At 40.8% G+C, this 23,170-nt stretch overlaps 1 protein-coding gene across 2 annotated transcripts; it reads right to left on the reverse strand.

Annotated features, from left to right (window-relative positions):
• Positions 1 to 1,791: 1,791 nt before the first annotated feature.
• TRA2B (transformer 2 beta homolog) lies at positions 1,792 to 23,170 on the reverse strand. Of its 2 annotated transcripts, XM_050902275.1 has the most exons (9): positions 23,125 to 23,170; positions 15,869 to 16,002; positions 11,608 to 11,770; positions 10,571 to 10,759; positions 9,164 to 9,279; positions 7,864 to 7,947; positions 3,987 to 4,049; positions 3,156 to 3,229; positions 1,792 to 2,212 (listed from the first exon to the last, which is right to left on the reverse strand). In XM_050902275.1, the coding sequence occupies exons 1-9, from the start codon at positions 23,158 to 23,160 to the stop codon at positions 2,202 to 2,204; spliced, it is 870 nt and encodes a 289-aa protein (XP_050758232.1). In that variant the 5' UTR covers positions 23,161 to 23,170; the 3' UTR covers positions 1,792 to 2,201. The 2 variants fall into 2 exon arrangements, with proteins under 2 accessions (XP_050758232.1, XP_050758233.1); XM_050902276.1 differs by lacking the exon at positions 1,792 to 2,212 and having other exon boundaries at positions 3,148 to 3,229.

Below are 23,170 nucleotides of genomic sequence, written 5' to 3' on the forward strand. Positions count from 1 at the left end.
CTTCCCTCCATCAGTAGGGAACGTAATTTTTTTGAGTCCAGAAATGAGTATACCAGTATTTCTACACAAAACATATCCTCACTGTAAACGAACCTGGAAAGCTGAATGCATCTCTTCCAACACAAGATTAAAAAAATAATTAGATCATAGACCTAACTGCGTAGATTTACTGTGCAGTACGACAGAGATGCTACGTAGCATTTGCCCAAGAACTTTTAAATCCAATAATAGCTGAAAACCAAAATGAACGATTCTGTGCCGATTTTAAAAATGAGAAATGGACTTCAGCAGCACTTAACGAAGAACCTTAAGTGCAATTTCGCCTTCGTGGGACAGCAAGTCAGTGGTGGTTCCCAAAAGGAATGGGATGGAGCTCAAACAGCATGCGAGTGCCTGCCCTGGGATTAACCTCCGTTTTTTTTGTTAGGCTGACAGGACTATTAAGGTAGTTCCCACTGAATAAAAATTTGGGGGTAAACCAGGCTTATCACTTAAATCCCAACCTGCGACGGCTCTGGTGGCACTTCTCTTTATAGCCAAGCGCCATCACAGCGGCTCGCACAGCCTTATTTTAAAGTCTCTAACAGAAGGAACACCACAGGGACAGGCTCCTGATCGTTCCTCCTCCGGTGCGAGCTCTCGGAAGTCGCTGTACAAAAACCTTCGGCTCAGTAGCGCTTCAGAGAACCAAACCACGACAAGTGGGAGATGGCGCTCGGAAAGAAATCAACGTTATCTTACCGCATAAACCCACAGTTCCTAAACCTGCGGAATACTGTGCGCCATCCTGGTCCTTCCTTCCACCCCCCCTCCGAAAGAACAGACCAAGTTACTGAGAACTTCCACACAAAGATCCAACTTGATCTGAAAACCACAGCAAGACAAGAAATGACGGAGGCCGCCCATCAGAAACGGCGCAGAAATGGCTGGAGAGCCGCTGTCCGTTCCATTCCCATATGGGAACAGGGGAAACGGTCAAATAAAGGTCAAGAGGCTGCAGGTCCACAGGGTCCCGTCCCTGGAAAAAAAAAAAAAAAAAGTGCGGGAATTGCTATGCAGGGAAAAAAAAAAAAGTAGAGGAACTTCAAAAGCCGAGAGAACGGTGGCAGATGTAGCCTAGCATCTCGCTGCTCTTGTTTTCTAGTTCCTCCATGCTTGGTCACCGTTGGAGCTACGATACAAGGCTGAGGGAAGTTCCAGTCTGACAAAAAAGTGTTTTCAAATCTTGCACAGAATGTTCCTGTAAGTCCATGAATCTGAGTAGGCAGAATGGTACTATACTGGTAGGAAAGCATCATTTGAGAGTTATATTGCATTTTAACCGCACGTGCGGATCAAGATGTACTCTTTAAAAAGCAAGACAATCATCAGTGAAGAAATAAGAAAAATCAAAGTAGTCTAAATGTTATTTCAGTGCCTTCTCTACGTGTGTGGTTACCTACCTCCGCTGAAGCCCTCTCCTTACGTAAAGGTCTCCGTGTTACAGGCGGTAATCTGCTAACAGCTCGCCCGCCTCAAAGCTCAACAGCATTACCAAGAGTTTATTACAAGTCTTGCTCCGCGCGTACAGTGCTGCTGAATGACGTTTCTCGCTCCTGCTGCCGTACAATTTGCACGCGGACTTCTCTACGCGCTGGGTTTGCGTACCCGAAGGTATTACGTTTAGAGACCCAACTACCCAGCAACACAGAATTAGGGTGAATTTTACTTCTGGGCTTTAAACATTATTCCAGAATACATAGCGTAAGCGTCGTAGTCCCTTTTCAACCCAGAACTTATACTTGGCAAAAGTAAGTAGGAAAAGAAAAACCAAACTTCTTTTTATTTTATTTTTTCACTTTTTGAAAGCGTTTTACACAGGTTTTGATCTTCAGAATACCTTGGAATCAGTAGAAAAAACTAACTGAACAGTTTTGTCTTTACAATAGAAACCTTTCAGGAGTCAAAATTGAGACTAAAAAAATACATGCAAAACATACTCCTTTCAAAACACAACTGGAAACAAAGCACCAAACTACACAAATATGCAGAATGAAACAGCATTTAACATCACAGAAGTAGTCTTCATAAAAGGTGTAAAAGTCACCTATTCACTAGGCACTGTTCACTTGTTTAAACAGAAGAGACAATAAAAATATTGTCCACAAACTTGCAATTTCAACTCAAAGGCTGTAGCTAGAAATTCCTCTACACGTCATGCTTTAATAGCGACCTGAAAGAGAAAACAAAATATATACGCTATTAAGACTTCCAAGGATTGACAGATTTTTAAGAGTCCTGCCTACATTCACTGCCACCCCTCAAATCTGCGTCGAATTCGAGAGCCTTATGACTTGTCTGTGACAAAGCCCAGCAGTCAGTACCGTTCTGCCACCGAGTTCCTTTGTGCAGAAAACCCCCCAATTCCTGTCACATGCCCAGGGCTGACGTTTCAGCGCACAATGAGAATTCACGCTGTCCCCGTCCCCTCGGTGGCCAGCTTCCCTATGTATCAGTAAAGAGCAGCTACGCTTGTTTTCGTTCGGACACAAAGGGTAAACATGAGAACACAACTTACTCATTCACTCTGTATCCATTACAAAGGGAGTATGCTAGGAATGCTGTTGTGTTTTATTAACTTTCGGCCATCAAAATGCAGCTTTCTCTTCCATGCAAATAAGTAATTCGGGGAGGGGAAAAAAAAAAGCAGCACTGTCTGGACCCTCGGATGAAGTTAACCTCCTCTTTAACAAGTTATGTTGGGAAATTGAGTTTCAGTGTTAGAACATGCCGAGGCTTGGGAATTCTAAGTTACATTGGGAAATCTAGTTTCAGTGTTAGAACGTGCCGAGGCTTGGGAATTGGGCCTTGCTATCCTAGAGGTAACCAAACTGTCAACGTACTCCAAACTCCTGTTTTAACAGAGTTTCGGAGAAAGAAACGGTACCTCAAACTTTCTAACAAGTGGTATTATCTAGTTTATTTTTTTGCAAATTCAATATTTGCTCTGTCCTCAAGGTTGCCAGTTGCTCAATGAAACATTAAAGGGAACTGTGGTTCAAAAAAAAAAAAACCACACTGAAGTCAAACAGTCTTTACAGACACAAAAGCTCGAAAGAAGAAGTTCAGGCAAAGTGGAAATTTGCCTTCGACATGCGAGCTCTGAGACTACTTACGAGGTGAATAGGATCGAGATCTGGATCGAGACCTGTAGCCCCCTCGGCTGTAATACGGGGATGGGGACCTCCTCCTGTGAAAGAGGGCGAGAGAAACAATCCCTTCGTTAGAACCTGTGGCAGATGAGTGGCAGCAGCTTTTAGGTGGATACCAGGATGGGGTTAGAGGTATCAAGAGTGTACTTGGGAAAGCTAACGAGCACAGAAATAGCTGATCAACATTTCTACCAGATAACAAAGCAAAGATTTGAATTTTCTTAATACTCTTTTTATTACTGGGTCAGAGTAATATTACTTTGGACTAACAGAAAACAATATAAGCTCTCTTGCATTCACAATTTGACTACAAGCGATTTTAGTGTTTCAAGCCAGAAGCATCCCAAACAAGCAGTGTAAGCCAAATCACACCTTAACTTTTAATCTAAATTATTTGTTCTGAGATTAAGAGTTTATTTGACTAGCAGTCACTGGTAAAACCAACCCCACCCCCAAACCCCTCCAATCCAGGCACTCCCAAGTTTTGCATTTCCTTGCCTAGTTCCACTAATTTCCTAATTTAAAAAAAAAAATAAATGCCCAAACATGCAGGACATTAACTTCTTGGCATAAATCACAAGTTTTTCCTGCGCAAAGCTGCACTAACCTGTCCCTCTACTAACCTTTGAAATGAACTGCACTGCTCACTGAAGAGCTGCAAGTACTCAGCATCCACCCAGTTTCTGTTAATGTGTTTAAAGATATCCTAGGCTTGACTCATAGAATACTCAAAAAAAAATCCTGTATAAGAATATTTCCACTGTTGACCAGACACCGAAAGCTTTCCTATCATACCTGTAAAACTGATCCCTGTCTTGAACAGCTCTCCATCCTCCTCCACCACCGCCGCCACCTCCTCTGTGAATACAAAAGCAGAACGACTTTTGAAAATTGTAAAAATAAACAAAAAGTTCATTGTACAGGCAAAAAGCATCATCAAGCACAAGAAAACGATGTGAAGACAAGAACACATTGGTTCCTACACTGGATAATGCTGAATTACTTCATTATGTTCATTTTTATGTATTCCTGGAATGAGTTGGCTAAACTCGGTGTCAAGGAGCAGTTACAAAAGGACTCATGTTCCAGCTGACCAATACTGTATTTTACGATGTCATACTCTCCAACGAGCAGCAATTTAAGATCAGTACACAGCCTTCGCTTCTAAGACCATTTCTATTCTCAGATGCTTACCCACTCGAGGCAAGCAATTTTATATATTTTTTTTTTTTTTTTTTAAAGTAGCAAGATCAATTCACTGTCCTTAGGAAAAAGTTGATTCCAAGGTGGAGGCAGGGAAAAAACCCACACCCTTACATTTTAACACTTCACAATCATGTTTAAACAAGGGCATTTAAGAACTGTGGTACAACTTCTCCTTACATAGAAGCTGCCTAGAACTCAATACATTATAGCATTTAACAATATTAAGTGGTTGGGCTGGTACCTCCACAGATTTAGATACAGTGAAGCATTACCAGGAGGAGACTAAATCAAGTTTGGGTTATGGAACAGTCACTGCCACAGATGTCTCACAGCAGCTCAAAAAGGCTGTAAATCATACGAAGGACAAAGAACCCCCAAAACACCACACTTTCCACCAGCAGGTCTCATTTGTTAAGTCTTCTCCATTTGGTAGATAGCCAGTGTGCAAGTTGGGTTTTTTTTAAGGTTATTCTTCAGTTCACAGATACTTTTCCAGACAAGATCAAGCATCCCACAGCAATGAGGAGAAATTAAAGTTTTAACATGACAATTCCCATCTGAAATTTTATTTCCCTTAAAGCTTCATTGCACAGAGGGCAAGGAAGGGAAAAATGCAAAGTAATTGTTACCAATTGATTTTCTAAGGGTGGAGTACTAGTATGCAATGCTGTACTGCATCTTTAACAATTCTAACTTTCCCTTCCTCAAGGAAGCACTCCCAACGTACACAACGCTGTTGTTCTCTCCCCCTCAAGCGACCAATATCTGCAGGATGAGAAAGGAGGTATCTAACCTGGGCAGACCCTGGTATTTTTAAAGTAGCTACACACAAGCCATTTGTGGCTTACTTTCGCTCTTTCAATATCTGCTACGGAAAGACATGATAAAGGTACTGCAGTGAGCTTTAAAACATTGGGATGTGGGGTTTTTTTGTTGGGTTTTTTCTCCCCTTTTTTTTCTTTTAAAGATAGGAAATGGAAATCATCCTTGCTGGAACTCTCAATATTCTGAGTATTTCCACCCCAAAAGCTGTAGTTCACAACAGACACAGGATGGGAGAGCGCGTCAGAAGGTCAGAACATCGCCCAGCACGTGACTGCCTCAAAGAGCTGGACCGAAGCATGGCCATGAATTCCAATATGCTACACTCAGAGTAGTACACTAACTGAAGCAGTCCATCTTCTCACATCGCTTCTCACTAGTCTGCTCTTCCTCATCTAATGCATGTACTCTTCTTTACGGTCAGTCACTATCACAGTCTGCAACTATTCTCACTAGCACGCACCCAGAACTGACGTAATTACAACTTCTGATAACGTTTTACAAACGTCTGAGCCACTGCTCACTATCAGGAATGAAAGAGGTAACACTTAAGCACTGAAGACTTGGGATCATGCCATAATCTAAACAAGGAATAAATTACCTTTTAAGAACACACAAGCAACAAACAACAAATTTCAAGGACAACCAGTACACCCTGACTGACCCTTTATGAAAGAATAAGGAAATCTGTACTATGAAGAAGTTCAAGAAGACAGACCAATAGTGTAAAACTCTTACCAAAGACTGCATAGCCCCACATCTTTTACCAGTCTTTAGGCGCCTTTGCCATTTTGATAGGTTTACATCAGAACCCCATACAAAAAAATGGAAAGTAGGAGAAGCAAGCTAGAAGCACCACCTAACAGACTGCTTAGCAGGCTATGTTGCAAGCCTTTTCTGTTCCCCAACACTTTGGCGAGCTGCTTCAGTTAATTTACCCACTAGGTTTCAGTTAATTACTTTTAGTACATTACGCGAGACGAGGCTACGTTAACTATCCCAAGCAAGGTTTTGTACGTTGTGCTCTGAAACAAACTGGAAGTTTGGTCAAAGAGCCGTCTACCACATATGAAAGCGTACATACAAGTGCTGGCAAAGTGAAACCCAACACGTCTTGGTTCTTGTATGCCCAGTATCAACTTCAGATTTTAGCTGCTGCAGTTCTCCATAATGTTCAAACCACTGATGTTTCAAGAAAATGGACTGTTAGAGGCAGAGAAGTACCCTAATGACTGCTTCCCAGAAACGTGAGCAGGACACTTGTGTCTCCTGTGTTCACTGGGACGACGCAGAGCACCTTGATCCTCTCCCTGTCCCCAGCAGCACTGAAGTGTGCTAATTTAAGCACTGATTTAAGTGGCAACAGCAAGGCAGGGATGGGAGAAACAGACTGGAAGCAATGCCAACAGCCTGGGAAGGAGAAAAAGTGGCTGAAAGTAAGAGGAGGGGAAGGAGGAAATAGCTGCCCTCAGTCACTGACAATGACCGTACAGCTATCAATACAAGTATAAAGATATTTTCTTCTACGCCTAGAAAGCAACAGAAGAGTACACCGAAAGCTAAGATCACAGAATTTATTATTTCCTTTGTCTTAAGCTATAATGCGATAATGCAATTTGAATTCATGTATTTCCATGAATACACGGTTGCCATCAGGGAACAATCATAAATCCACCCATTGCGGATGCATTTAAGCTTTGCAAACCACTTAGGAAGTGCTACCATAGAATTCTGCAAATACAGGAACATTTGGTAACTGCAGACAGAAAAAATGAACTCTTATCTTTGCGTCCAACTTAATAGTGTCCCAGAAATTGTGAGGATTTCACAGGGGACAAGTCTTGTTGGCAGTCTTAATGGAAAACGCAGAAGACAAACTTGCTCTGTCACCAAAACCAATTACATACCAACCATGTTTTCAACAGATTTTGTATCAACTTTACTAGCCCTCTGACAATGTATATTGTCACCTGAATATTCACCTCTTTCAGCTAACTACTATGCTGTCGAACACAGAAGTTTAGACTGAAGACAGACAGAAATAGGAGGTGTGAGTCCTTCAAGTAAAACACACACATCCAACCCCACGGAGCGCGTTAAAAAAGCTTTTTTATGCAAATGTCCAATACAGAACAGGCGATGGTTCCAATCCCCAATTCCTTATTTTTGGTAACATTTGAGGTGCCATAATTATTAGTAGGGGGATACTGGTGACCACTGAAATTTCCCACTTTTTGTCTACTACACTATGCTCAAAAAGTAAGTTGGCACTGTAATACCAACTCAAATATTAGATCTGCACCTGTATTCCCACCATTTCAATGCTAACAGATGAACCAACAAAAGATTCTTTTAAAATGAGAGTACAGAGAACATACTTTGTTTTTCAAAACTTAATGCAGATTAAAAAAAATTATGCACTAACTCATGCCACAGGTTAAACATCACAAAATATTTCTCAATCTGATTTGTACTCAGCAGTCATTTTGGTAAAGATTTCATAGTAAGATTCCAGAATGACAGTGAGTGCAAAAATATTTTGGCATACATGTGTAGGATGAACTGCTTAACACTTATATAGGTAAATATGTAGATGAGAAAGCACAGTTTAAAAAGCAGTCGAATATTACAAATATTGCCTCACCTGTATGATCTGCTGTAATAGTCACGATCATCATACCCTCTATCATACCCTCTGTCATAGTAATCTCGCCGTCGTGAGCTGCCACTACAAGTAGTGAAAGAGAATTACATTTAATAAAATTAAACACATTAATATTGTTTGCAGTGCTTTTCAGCAGGCATACAGTCAGTTAAGTATACACCATTTTAACTGGGTTATATTATTACCTCAAGTCCTCACAATTGAGATGATTGTGAGCACTCCCTACTTTCCCAGTGCAGATGGGAACAGAACTACTTAAATAATTGCTTTTTGAAATGCTTGAACTTTAAGACAGCTACTTTCCTCCTTGGTCTGAAACCTCTTAACCTTTTGATATCACAGGCACATGAGGAATTCCATTCTGTGACAACTCTTCATTCACTTTTAACTCTCAGAAAGCCCCTTCTGGAAGAACTTTCCAATTCAAAAAAATAACCTGCAGTCTCAACACAACATCAACTACATAACCACCAGTACCATAAGTTGAAAGTCTTGGGGAAAACAACTGGGAAATGACTTGGGAAAACAATTTACATTCTTGGCAACTTTAAGTCAAAAGCGTACTCCGTGCATAGGGCAAACTGTGCCACACAGCTGCTCAATTAGTATTTGTTAATTCACTCTTGAAAACTTGAGCTTGCAAAAGACATTAGTATTTGAAGGTACATAGGACAACAACTTAAGATAATTTAGAAACTGTAAAAAAAAAATCTTACTGTAGACTTATTTAAATGTTTCGATAGCTCATGTCTGGGCTGCATAACTAAGGAACACAGGTTCCTGCTCACTGTAATCCAGGCTGACCCTAGATCAGTCACTGACAAGTGCTATATAAATTAACCCCTCCTATCTCAAATGCTGGAAAGATATGCATTAGTACTGATGGCTGTCCACATGCAGGTTTTGTTTTTTTTTTAAATTCTGAAGAGCCTCCTTTATCAGTTGAGTTTTTTAGTTTTCAGAAGCTTTACCAGATAACCACATCAGTGTTAGCACAGCTCTTAAGGAGATTTAAAAAAAAAACCCCAAAACCAAAACGTAATTAGGCATCAACAGTGATTTTTGTATTTCAGTTTCTAGGACTGAAACATCCACATAACGTACAGCACACAAGTCATAAGCAAGGAAACAGCTTTCAGAACAGTCCATTAATGCAAAAACCTGATGAAATAGGAAAAACACACAGACTCAGGTCTCTTAGAGGGGATACAGAATAAAACACAAGACAATTAATCCTATCCTGTACTGGTTTGGAAAAAAACCCACACAGGTAACTTACTAAGTGGGTCTTCCCATATAGATTCCAGGGGTAGGTGTGTGAGGTCTTTTTGTTATGGAGAAGTCTACCCGGATCCTTCTTCCATCCAGCTCCATTCCATTGGCACGTTCCTTTGCCTAAACAGAGTGATAAAATAGAATTAGCTGTAGGTATGAACTTTATTACCAACACAAGTTTCTAACCACTGCCTCAAGTATTAAAGAAGTCCTAAAATGGCTCAGTTAGGATGTACGTCTAAGTTTCACTTACGCCTTACACTTAACACCGAACACAAACTGTAAGACATTCTAGGCCACCTGGATATAAGCTTTAGTAACCACTTAAAATGCGACTTATATTGCATAAAAAGCCTGAAAGGAACATCATTTAACAATTGTTTCAGTACCTCTGTTTCTAACACGATTAAGAGGAACCTTTGAACATGCTTACGTAGGGAGATGTAACTACTCCAACATGCAACATGAAGCAAAGCATTTAGAAGTTAACAAAAGAGCACTGTTAAGTTTTTTTTCCTCCGATACACCCTCAAAACCTACCATAACCTTGAATATAGTAATATCTGAGTCATAAGTAAATCTGAAGTAAAAAAATCAAAACCATTGGTTTTTTTCTGCCAAGTAGCAGGACCTACATCCAAAGCTCCAACCTAACATGGAAGCCTTCATGCCAAATTTGGAAAAGACACTAGAGACTTTACGTAGTGGAATCTGTGCAGAATATAAGCCTAGTTACAGCCCATAAGCACACTGCTCTCCAAGGGCTGGCCTGAGTGTGGAATTCTATACCTGGCAAGTACAGAATTCCCTGTTCATTCTGTAGCGCTTGTAAACACAAATCCTGTAATTTGTTATATGGTATTGACACTGCTTCAGTTTACTGAATCCCTTAGGGTTTCCCATGGACATTTGCAGGCACCAGCAAGCCACGTACAGCCTGGCCTTTTATTTTCAGAAAAGATTCCCCCCCCACCACCCCTTTCAGACTGAAGCACTAGAAGTCAGCAGAATGCATGTTAGTGCTCCTACAGAGCGCTCTGAAATGGCCGTCTGGTCCACTCTGAACATGCCTGTTATTAAATACAGGATCACATGTGGAGTTAGGAAGGAACTCTCATCTCATAATTAAAACAGAGAGCCTGTGTTTCTTTTTCCTTGCTGGCATAGTTTGCGCTATGGCAAGCCTGAAGTTTCCTTTTGTGAATTACACAACAGCTCAGCCTGCACAGGGACCAGTATTCATGCCTCTCCACTCTCTCCTCTGGTACACAGTAGATATCTTTTGAACTAAGACTCTGACATTTATTATGAAGTGCCAAGTATTTTTTAGGCCCTGAGTTTCCCCAGGCTATATCCTGTTACAGAATATACATCCCAGCAACTATGCCATACATTCTATGCCCCAACCTACTTCCTTAGCATCCTCAACGTTTTCGAAGTACACAAATGCAAATCCTCTTGAACGCCGAGACTGCTGATCATAAACAATGGAAACATCAGCAATTGGACCATACTTGGAGAAAACTTCTCTCAGATCTCTTTCTGTGGTGTACAGACTCAATCCAAACACGCCAAGACAACAATTTGGGTCAGGATTTGCCTAAAGGAAGGGACAGATAGATATTAGAATAAAATTGCTTGTATTTGCAGTACAAGGTATTTCACAAGTTGTGACGGTCACAGCTTCAAGACAAAACACCAGAAAAAAGATACTGCCGAGATTCAGGTTGGGTTAACTTGCTAATAGACACTATGACAATCAAACCTACAGATACACAAGCCTCCTTTCACAAAAATATTTTGGATTGCTCGAGGTACTGTACAAACTACAGTTACAGCACATAATAGGTACTGAAGTTTTCCCTCCAAAGGCTAGCTGATGACCGTTGAATGTGGAGAGATATATACACACACAGAGGCCTGGATTACATCTTCATTTGTGGTAGTTATCTCTTTTTCCCCCTACTTTAGCACGAATCACACTGCGCTCAGCCACCTGAGCCTGTACAGCAGCTAAAAGCAAGCCAGTTTGCACGCTCGTTTAATAAAGACACCTCAAAACAGCTTTTAATGAAATGTTTTATTCTCCCAGGCTTTCTAATCAAGAAAAACACAAATGTTTCTCCCTCCTAATTCTAGCCCCATCCTTCGCTGCATACATTCGCTCATTTATTACAGCAGGTATACTGACAACAGCCTGCACTGGTAGCACTTCTAAAAGCATCTGTTAAAAAACAAACAAGACACCCCCACCCCACAATCCTAAGCAAACTTATGGAGAGCCATGGTTTATCAAAAGCCACATGACAGTTAACCTCAACAGTATCTTTTAAACAGACCTGAGCGGGAAGCAGAATGTTTTTCTGGAAAACTCCAATGAATTAATTCAGTGATTTCAGGATGTATTCAGGACTATGTATGAGTCATCTACTTCTATAACAGACATACCCTGTTTCCAATATGACGTCTGCGAGTAGACATGGGTGAATGGCTGTGACTGTGTCGTCGCCGATAATCCCGACTGTAAGACCTACTTCTGGATCTCCTATGAGAGCGGGAACGAGAGCGTGATCTTGTGTAGTGTCTACGGGAACTCCTCCTTGATCTAGATCTGAGGGAAAAAAAAAAAAAGAGGTACAGTGTTGGGTTTGTTTGGGTTTTTTAACTTTTCAAAAATATGTCAGATATTCACAAACAAAAAGCCCAAAGAGCCATTTTCTGAAAACCTGCAGGACCACACAATTCAGCTATAATCAATTTAGTCACTACTCTCAAGGACTGTGCACTAGATCTTTACAATTAGATTACTGTAGATGCTCTCAGAGCATTTCTACTGCAGAGCAGGAACCTCAACTTTCATTTTAGTTAGCTTTTAACTTTCTCTAACAAGGCTATCTTGGTTTGACACAGTATATGCTTAGAATATTCACAACATTTACAGTAGCATTTAAGTAAAAATAGCTGGGGTGGCTTTCTTTTAAAGACTTAACAGAAAAAGGGAACAGGAGTAAATATGACTTAACATAAAGAATGCACGATTGCAGAGGTGCACACTTCTGCTTATTCTAGCACTCAGAATAGCACTGCTTTCAGTGACACTGAAAAACAAATACACTTTTTTCACAGTGCATAATTACAAGCACAGAAGTCTGGCAAACGCCCCTGAAACAGAGCTTAACACAACTGAAGAAATTAAGCACTAGTAGGCTTATTTACCTTCTGTATTTCAACAGTTATTTAACATTAGCTGTTCATGAATGTTTACATGTTCACACTTCAAGTGTATTTAGGCAAAGGTGCAACTGCTCACTTAATTTCAGCCCAGGCCTCGTCAGAACAGGTCCAGAAATGTTTTCCGACAGCACTAGGTCTGTGGAGATGAGGTTCTGAAATACTTCAATTCCTTCTACTAAACCCTCAGCCCTCCCAACACAGACAATCTTAGCTGAAAAGCTGGGCAGACACTTAACTGGAATATTATGCCTGAGCTTGGCCTGCTCATGGCAATCACTGAATAATCTGCATTCCACACAATTACAAAGAAAATCGCTGCAAGGCTAAGAAGTGTCATAAACAGTTTAATATTCAAAGGCTCTTAGCCATAAATTGCTAATCTTCAGACTCTTGTTCGTGTCTTCAATGTCCTTCCTCTAGTTTGTGGAAGCCAAGGTAGTAAGTACTGACCGAGACCATAAGCTACGACCATCACTGCACAGCCGTGTTTCACAGTAACACCACCACTACACTGGCATGAATGAAGCTCTTAGCCTGAACCCGTTTTTACTCCTGAGCATTTAACAGCTTCTTCCACAGTCAGGATTTCTCACTAGGCAAGTGTCACCAGACAGCCAAACTGCACGATATACACACTGTACGTTACAGGCCTCCTTAAAGAAAATGCCTTCAACCTCATCAGAAGTGAGTCAGCTAAGTTCTGTCTTCCTCAACTTGAAACATGTATACATGTCCAGGAGAAATGACTTCAGCATGTCCCCTTACAGTACTTCTAACTATGTTTATAAAAAGAATAAATTATTTTTTGTAACAGAAAGTAAAAAAAAAAAAAGAGAGAACTTCCCTGAGGTGGGGAAGACAGTAAAGAAAGACAGAAATAATAATAAAACCCCAGAACTTCAACACATGCATACAGCCACATTTCAACTGCTGACATAGAAAAAAAAACTGAAGGCAAACACAGAACTGATGGTTCCAGGTAACAGAATGCACCCATTACACTGAACACGAGCTGGACACTTCTAAACCAGGCAATCCATTATGTGAAAGAACAAGGCTTATTTTAAATAGGCACTGCTTATATTGCTGCCTTAAGTGTCATACTGCCATTATTCTCCTTTGCTGCAAAGCCACCACAGCTGAAAATTCTATTCCTTCATTAAGAATTGTTTAGACTTCACAGAGTCAGCCAAAGATAACAAGCTTGCTATGCTGCTGCTGCAAACTTCAATAAAAGCAGATTTTTAAATCAAGTATATCCGCACCCCAACTGATAAATACACCAGGACACAAATTTGTTCCCAAATCAAAGTTTAATTTATAAAGCTGGTAACTCAAAAATACATTTGCAACAGAAACTATCAAGAAAGATGAAAAGTTCTCACAAGGTTATTTCTCTGTTAAGAGCCAGAGTTAGATGACCTGCTCATGATCACATCCAAACATGTGACGGCACTGAAGAGAGATGCAAGTATGTTTGTTCTAAATATGTGCCTTGACACAATTCTGCTAATGAACGCACTGACTCTGCAATATACTTCCAGTATTTCCAGCCATAGGCGTTTTCAAGACAGCTGTTAAATGCTCAGGAAGCCGTGGTAGTCGTAAGCTTCTGCTTTTGTTCATCAAAAAGTAAGTCAGTTGTCAGGGTATTATTTAAAGGGTGATTTCTTGTAAGAGTGAACGATTTGCCAGGTTTCTCGTAAATTCTAGATCTTCTATTTGCTTCTTCCAGCATTTTATACAATTTGTGATTGCATTCTTACACAGTATTATGGTTATTCTGCAAGTGAGAAACACGGTGCTTTAAAGAGTATGGAATCCCTAGGGGTTATGAATTAAGGTGCAGAAGGACACGCTGGGCTGGGTCCTGACTTGCTTGTTATTTTAAAATTAAAAGGTTCCCCAAAGGTGTTGTGCAGTCTCCATCCTCTGAGGTTTTCAAAACCCAACTGGATAAAGCCCTGAGAACGTGGTCTGAGCCCAGAGCTGACTCTGCCTTGAGCAGGATTTTGGACTGGACCCTTCCTGAGCTGTCCTGTGAATCTCTCACTACTAGCAATTCCAGAGGTCACTCTGATTTCATACTATATAAAGCGATATTACTCTACCAAGTATTTATTAATTTAATTTGACATATTTGCTTTTGCACTACAGGGACTGCCAAGTGCATGATTTGACACTTGTGACTATGCCTGAAGTACAGAGAAAAGACAAGCCCACTCCTCTGCTGTCAAAATTTCCCATGTATTTTCCTTCTCACAAAAGCCTTTCAAACTGATCACTTTGATCTTGCAAGGAGATCTAAACACAGTATTTGATAGTGTCTTCCATCATGGGTGATTGCTAACAGCACAGTATCTTCTAGTGTTGTCATCCTTCCTCCAGCCTGACCCCCAGGCTTTGGCAAGCCTAATTCATTGCTTATACACATAAGAAGCATATTGTGAACAGCTCAACTGGAAACCCCACTGCCAAAACCCACTTTTTTTTTTTAACCTGAATGCTTACGGATGAGTAAAGAAATTATCAACACATTCATTTCTGTAGTCAGCACTCAGCTGTCTAGACTGTTTAGAAAATTACATCATTCACCCATTTACAGGTTTTGTTGCCTCTATTCATTCTTTACTAAATATGTATCTCTTACAGGACACACCTGGTAAAGCCAATGTAAAGTGGCTAGCAGTGACATTTACAGTCTTATTTCTAGACTATCAGCATATTTTATGTCTCAGTTATGCCTGTTAACAGTTTCAAGAGGAATTCTGTCACTGCGCACAGCTTGTTTAGCAGACGAGTATAAGGATAGGTAATACAGTGCAAAAGGCATTTTCATAGCGTACATTTGTATTGCCACATAACAAATACAATAAGCAAGCTACTTTCTCCACAACTTTTTTTTGAGAGCTTGGAAAGCTGTCTAATCTTTAAAGCTTTCCAGCATGTTAATTTTCAAGTTAAATTAATATATATTTAAACAGTCAGACAGATGTCTGTTGAAATTCACATTTATCTCTGCTGCTTCTTTTTCACGGACTATACCGTTAACTACTCCAGAAACATCATTGCTTCCAGTGAGAAAACATAATACATTAATGTGACCTAAAATGGAAAATCTGCTGATGCACTTATTTCTTTTAATGCACAGAAAAACTAAGATCTAGAGTTCCTAATGCTTCACGCTCAGAAACTAGCCATTATCCTATGACTTAAAAGGCAGGCCACCTCCAAACTGTATCAGCAGAGATACAAGCCTACGTAGCCGACTACCTTTTAGAAAAAGCTGCAAAAAGATCTGACTTGATAGTTTAGCTTTTCAAATCCTGAAACCACACATGCCCCTTTGGATTCAATGTCCACAGATCACCAATTATCTCTGGAAACAGAACTGGGCTAAACTGGATTTTAGTTCACCTCTGACATAATCATCTGACTTGTGAAGAGGAGGAAGAGGTAAAAGAAGTAAACTCACCTGGATTCAGACCTGGATCTAGATTTTGACCTGGAACGCCTGGAATCCTCCTTAGATCGAGATCTTGCAGGGGTGTGCCTCCCCGACTTGCCAGACCCATGAGCACTTCCGCTTCTGGAAGCAGAACGGGATTCCTGCACGCAGATATTGAAAGCCTAATTTGTACACAATTTCTCGTTTACCTAAGGTCTGTAAACAAGCTCCAGTGAAATAAATGGTAAAAATTCATATCTATGTGTCCGGGCAGTTGGCATTAGAACTGCCTAGATTTTTAAGAAGGTTTTTTTTTTTTTTTTTCCCTGGTAGACACTTCTTTACCCTGCATATACTTTTGCTATTAAACAGATAATGCATGCATGTTTAGCAAAATATACAGGGACACATAAACAGACTAGTAATTACTTAGCGTAGTGCTTTCAGATTCCAGATTACTTCTTATCTTAACTTCATTTTTATTCCTTTTCTTCATTCTTCCGTTTCAAATTCTGACTTCTTTCATCTTCCCCACTTCACACAAATTGCTCAATATTCTACAAGTGGGACTTCTGGTCTGATAATTAGCATGCATTCACTTTCTTTTTTTTCAAATTTCAGCTTCACTTATTCCTGAGCTTCAAATAATTCTCATTTATAAAACTTGTCAAATGGCGACTTCCGCATTTTCCTTCTTCAACATTAACCTTAATAGAAAAAGAACAGGATGAAGAATATTTAAAAACTCCAGGATAAAATCTAGTGCCAAAACTGAAACTAGAAAAAAAAAATCTTTTGTGGACTTTTACTATATATGCAGTTCAAGAATTGAATCTACCAAATGCCCTACTATTTTATAAACAGATTCAGTCAATTCAGTTTAACTTAGTACTAAGTAACTGAATTCGCTATTTATGCCTGTATTTAATAGCAAATGCACAGTGGATCAACTGAGTATCTACTAATGAATTCTAGCATTAGGAAACTCAAAATACTTTGCACTGTCAGCCACATACTTAGACAAAATCAACAAGAAGTGACTTAAGTAAGGTCCCTACTGCGGCCAGAGACGACTAACTGATGTGCTTTTCGAATGCAGAAAGCACAATGCGGTTGGTCTCTCAATGACTTACAATTATGTTACTTTTGGGGACATTCTCGCAGCTTAGGCGGCCTAGTTTGAAGGTTTATGAGCACGCTCACACCTACTCTGCCCGCACAAGTGTGATTACATATGCGGGCTTCGTGCTTCCAAGTAAATCACCATTTTCCACCAACCGAAAATGCAATTCTGTGCAACACACTCAAACACCGTTCTGGAATAATACCCCATCTACTCTATTATTTACTTGTAATGTTCTTTGGTAATGACATAACCTAATTAGCATTTTCAACTTTTATATATACTTTTTTTTATCAGTATAATGCTTAATTTCAGTCACATGGCTTCAACACTTGGTTTGAACACACTAGAAAGTATTCTTTATTTCAAGATACTAGAGAAAATTTAAAATTCAGCAGCAGAATTCTATCTTTTCCTAAAAACGAACAATTCTAAATTTTGTGTCAATTCTGATCAAGAATGCTCACTAACAACACTGGAGTACCAGATTTTTCTCAAAAATCACTTGTTTTATCTTTGTAACATCTCTTAAACCTGAACATTCAACTTAATGGGCATTCTGTACTAAGCATTCAGAAATTCATTTGCTAACCCAAAATTTAATCGTACTTAAACCACTTCCATACAACTTAAAACAAAGTTTACCTATTTACAATTGCCTACCGAACAATACAGGGGGACGGGGGAAACGACGATGACGGGGGGGGGGGATGATGACACACAACTTGCAGGATAAAGCAGATTTTCAATTAATACCAAGAGCAACAGAAATAACGCAAAGTTGGTCAAGGCCATATTCTTCTCTGTCAAAATGTTTAAGGAGGTGTTTTAAACTACAGCCACCTCATATACTAACCCTGCAAAGGGCAGTGCAAATATTGAGAACTAATTTAAGTTCCAAATAACAAATTTAACCTAAACCCATTACTACCTTCAAAAGAAAGCAATCCATGGAGATGAGTTCTGAGTTAATGTATTAATTTAGCCATAAGAAGTCTTCAACTCTTTTTAAAAGAGTTAGACAAAGCAAGATTGAAGAAGGGCTAAAAACCAAAACTAAGGCTGTTCTTCAGTTGAGGAAAAATACTCCCATTCACAAAACATAACTCTCTTGACAGACTCAGGCTAGACAGAAGGAGCCATGTCCAAATCCAGGCGGTCTAATACAGAAAAGGACACAAGAAATGCACGATGGGAGGGAAGCAGCAGGGAGGGTCTTGCTCGTAAACATACCCCATACCCTTTTTAGAGTTTTTAGAAGTCAATAAGCTTTGAAGAAATCAGTAGAGAAATGGTATTAGCATAAGCAAATGACTGAAGTCTTCATCTACTTGATATATTTTTTTGGACGATCTTTGCTATATTATGTTAAGATTGATGTGGAAACTGGACACCTAGGATCTGAGAAGAAACTTAGGAAGAAAAAACCTTAAGACAACTGTATATCTAAATCAGAAAATTAAACAGCTGGCTTATTTTCATCCAGCTCCTTCGGACTTTACAGTATTTTCCAGTTTTTAAACATCCACATTTTGTTTCCAGATCATCCTTCTTCGAAACCTTTATCTTCAATCTACCACATTTTTACAGGATTATGCCACTTCTTTATTACTTCCAGCCTCAAAGGAATTCATTGCACCCCACCTGCTCCGGATATTACCAAGACTGGTAATAACCCCTAAAATTCCAAAGTTGTTACCCTCCCCACCCCAAGCCCCAGGAAATCCTCCCTACCCAAAATTTCGAGCACCAGGAGCCTACAGCACTCCAAACTTAGTTTATGCCCCATTATACTGACACCCATTGAGGATTCACACAAGCCACTCCCACAACTCACTTAAACTGGACAGTTTCTACTATCTGGTTTTGTTGTTCTTAATACATTTTCTTTTTCTACTTGTTGCTCTTTCGCTTTGTGAATTTTAAGGGTTTTTTTTAAATGCCAAAGCAGGCTCCTGCCATGACATGTGGAAGAAGAGAGAAGAAGAAACCACCTTCTTTATCCTACCTATATTCAAACAATGCTGGTAAGAAGATCAAGACTGGTGTTCACTATTAAATAACCATTTTTTTTCTAACCTTGAGTTCGTGAAGTGTGGATTTTAAAACCCACCAGATCCCTTGATCTTTACCAACAGTTCTTCCCCTTCATCAGGCATTACTGGAATTCAGGTAGAAGCCCTGAAGTCCAGGCTTGTGGTTTCCACATTATTCTTTCCATACTTTAAGCATATTAAAAACAATGTGTAATATTGTAGGGATGATATTTTTAACACCTCTAAGCACATTCATAAAGATGTATTACAGCCATCTACTCTATAAGCAGGGAATGTCACAACAGCAGGATCATTTTGGGGGCAGTAGATAGAAAAGGTTTCCACGGACAGAAGCGGCTATAAGGTACGTAAGTGAGGACCACGTGTTCTTCGCACTTCTGAGACCCAGTTTTTCCTCACGGGAATACAAGTTACAGATTTCAGTTAATAATGTAAGATACAGGCAAATAAAATTATTAGTATTTTTAAAATCCTAAATCCCTATAAACTTATGTATTTCCACTTGTTTTCCTAAAGAAAGGTGCAGCCTCACATTACACATTATCGAATCTGCAGTCAGATTTATTCAAGGTGTAATTGTGCTAACTTCCCATTCCTTCAACCTCTCTACTACTGAATTTAGCAATTGATCCAACAGAAAAATAACAGCTTTTGCCTCTCTTCCCCCTGAAGCACACAATCACCAGATCAGATCACTGCTGGGAGGGTGGGGGCGGCTGGGAATCCACTCAGAGGGAAAGCAGAATAACCCCCTTCCAAAACTGTTTCCAAACTCCACCAAAAAAAAGACAAGAATGTGTTTTGAAAAATCAAGCTAACAGATCATGAGCACAGAAGCCCAGCTTCCTCCCACCACCTCTGCCACTCACGCTGACCCTGTGGGCTCATTCAGTGCACCAAGCTGGCAGGAAGCTAACCCAGCAGCAAAAAGCAAACTATTTTCTGATAGCTTAGGGTACTGAATCAGCCCACCAAGAAGTCAGATCAAGTGCCAGCTGATGAAGGAGGAACACAGAGAATGACCTATCCTTTTGGTGGCATCAAGCTATCAGATTGTTTCTAACCTTCTCAAACGGCTTCCTTAGACCTTCTTCCACAACTTCATAATAAAATCAGCATTTTTGAAAATATATTTGTTAAGTACCTTGTACGTAGAGCTATAAATTGAGCAGTTATACCATTCAAGTTACTCTGAGAAAAAAACCAAACAAAAAAACCTGACTACCACCACATTAAACAGTTTCTGATCAGACAAATATCAAGTAATCAGTATTAACTCATTCACAGGATGAGACTCATTTTTTCCTTTAACTAGTCTTCTTTCCAACCCTTCCATGCCTGAATCACATGCACTTCAGTGAGCACAATTTCAATGAATGAAAACAAAATAAAAGTGACTTGGAAAAATGTGGCAACTATTACAGCATACTAACAGTATTTGAAGTATATTCCAGTATTTGAAATATTGGTAGCATTTAATAATTTATAGTCTCTTCAGTTAAAAAAGGTTTCCATTAATTCCACTATGGAGCATAAGCCATAAAAGAGAATTTGCCTGGGGATTTTTTTCTTTTTCTTTTTTTCGTTTTAAACTGTGACATAAGCCAGTTTAAGTTTGTGTTGCTGCTGAAACAGCAAGTCCCATTACTTGCGAAAACACCTGGTATTTCTTCTTCATCCCCAATGCTGACATTAGGACTCGTGGCTACACAATCAAGTCAAGCCTGCAAACCAATGCAGCTGGAAATGGAATCAGAAAAAAAAAAATTTCAGCTGATTTAATTCCCAGATCTGACTGACTATACAAACACTAGTACAAGGGAGAAAGCAGGAACACATTTTCAGGACCACAATTCTTGTTGGCAGCATGGACTTGGAACAGCTTAACAGACAGTTGTAAAGTCATATCCTAGATTATTTATCCAAACACTGTTTCTACTCTGCAGAGACTTTAGCACTTCCAGCTTGAAAAAGTAGAAAGCCATTGACTCCGTAAAATATAAGCCTTAAGTAATCAAACAAATATCATAAATAACACTGGCAATAGCATTACAAAAACCACTCCCTAATCTAGTCTGAAATAGCAGGCTTGTAGCTCTATGGTTTTATCTTTTAGTTTTACAAACACGTACATTGCATACAACTTACCTATTTACGATTAACAAAAGTTCACACATAACTCATTTAAAGCCTTGCTGAAGACTGCCTGGCACATGATTTGTATTTTTTTAACAAAAGTATAGAAAAGATAAAATAGAAAAGCGGGTGGGGCAGCTGTCCTATCATACCCTGCACAATTATGTTTCAAAAAGACTTTGCTATAAAGGTTTTAACATTTCCACTCATCCTGATTGAAAATACAATGTAGGTTATCCTGGCAAACTTTAATAAAGTTAGGCCATCATCTTAAACTGGTTTTCAGTCTGACTTGCACAATAGCAGTTAAATCAACTTTTTAAAAAACTAACACACAGAAATCCACCTTGAGCAAGTCAGAAGTAATACTCCCTTACTAAAAATATACCAGTTGTAAGAGTGACATGAAGACATGAATGAAAAGATAATACTGGGGGTGGTACAGGTCTATTCTTTAATCCCTGTCTTTCAGTGTTCATTTCCATCTAGCATTTTTAGCTTCCTGGAGACTGAATTTTTCTAACCTAACCTACCTTGAAGTAGAAACACTCACACTATTAAAGCTTATTATAGTGAATCTGAATAAGAAAAGGCCACATTCAAAGACAGACACTGCAACACGTTGCAATTTTGTGCTCAGAATTATGACATTCTCTAATTTTTTTTGCCACCTCCAGTGGAGGTTTAAAATTTAAACTACTTATCACCCCCACAACTCCCTCTGATGCTGCAATAAGTTAAAAAGTTACAGACTGGAAAAAAAAAAACTCAAAACACAATACTGACCCCTGCGCTGCACTTGTCTGTTGCAGTAAAAATTAAAGACCTCAACGGAGAACAAGAGTCATTCACTAAAGAAAAACCAACTATAGGTAATTGTATTGCAGATGTACATTACAAACGTGAAGCTTAGCAAGTCATCTACTGCGATATTAGTAAAATTCCATCCAGACACTAACGTCTTGCAGTAACTATGCAGTTTAAGAGAACATCTACTGCAGGTTTCACAAAGCAAGGATATTGCCTTAGCACTGCGAGCGTTCAGTATGAGGTTTAACCCTTCGCCTATTGCAATCACGTTTAAATTAAAAGACCAAGCCACCCGGATGCAAGGCTGCAACTACATCAAGAAGCAGAGTTAAGATTTTACAAGCAAGCGCGAGGAGCAGCAAATAAGAGCTCAAATTAGAAAATAATTCACCAAAAGTGAATTGCAATGCAGCTTTGGAGAGAGTGTAACAAAGGCTCAGACTACTACCGGCTCGGGATTTTCCTTCCCTACCCAGACGTTACTTAACAGGGCTGGGGGATGGAGGACGAGGTACCACGGCACCAGCCGAGACCGCCGCAGCCCGGCTGCGAGCTCGGAGGGGCCTGAAAGGCTGTGCGCTGCCAGCGCTGCTGCGGGAGGCACGGAGGAGCGGAGCCGGCCGCCCCCTGCCCGCCGGCGCCGCGGTGAGAGCTGGCAGCGGCCGCCCGGCTCCGCCACAGTCCGTGCCCCACCACGCTCCGGGCAGGGACGAGGGGGCCCCGCCACGGAGAGACACGCCGGCGGGGGCGCAGCGGCAGGGCCCGGGACACGCAGCCCCGCCGCCCTCGGCCATTTTGTCCCTCTCCGGCGCGCCCGGTCACCAGCCCAAGATGGCGCCGGGCAGACTCACCATGGAGCGCGCCGGCGGGCGGGCAGCTAGAGCGTCCCCGCCGCGCGCCCCCACCGCCTTCCCGTCCGGGCCAGCCGCCGTCTTCCCCCCCCCACGCCAAGCCCCGGCCCCGCCGGGCCTCCCGCGCGTCCGCCGGGGCCTCCTCACCCGCCGCGCCGCGGCGGCCCCTCCCGCGGCGTCTCCGCCACCCGCTCCGCCCAGGCCGCAGGACGGGGACACGGGGATGGCTGCGCCGCCCGGAGAGGGGCGGAGGGGGGGTGGGGGTGGGGGCCCGGCCGGGCAGCGCACTCAGGCTCCGTGTATTACCCGCTCGCCGTAGTTCTGCTCCCCGCTGTCGCTCATCGTCCCGCCG

This window comes from Gymnogyps californianus, chromosome 10 (genome assembly GCF_018139145.2).
Source record: "Gymnogyps californianus isolate 813 chromosome 10, ASM1813914v2, whole genome shotgun sequence".
Lineage (NCBI taxonomy): Eukaryota > Metazoa > Chordata > Aves > Accipitriformes > Cathartidae > Gymnogyps > Gymnogyps californianus.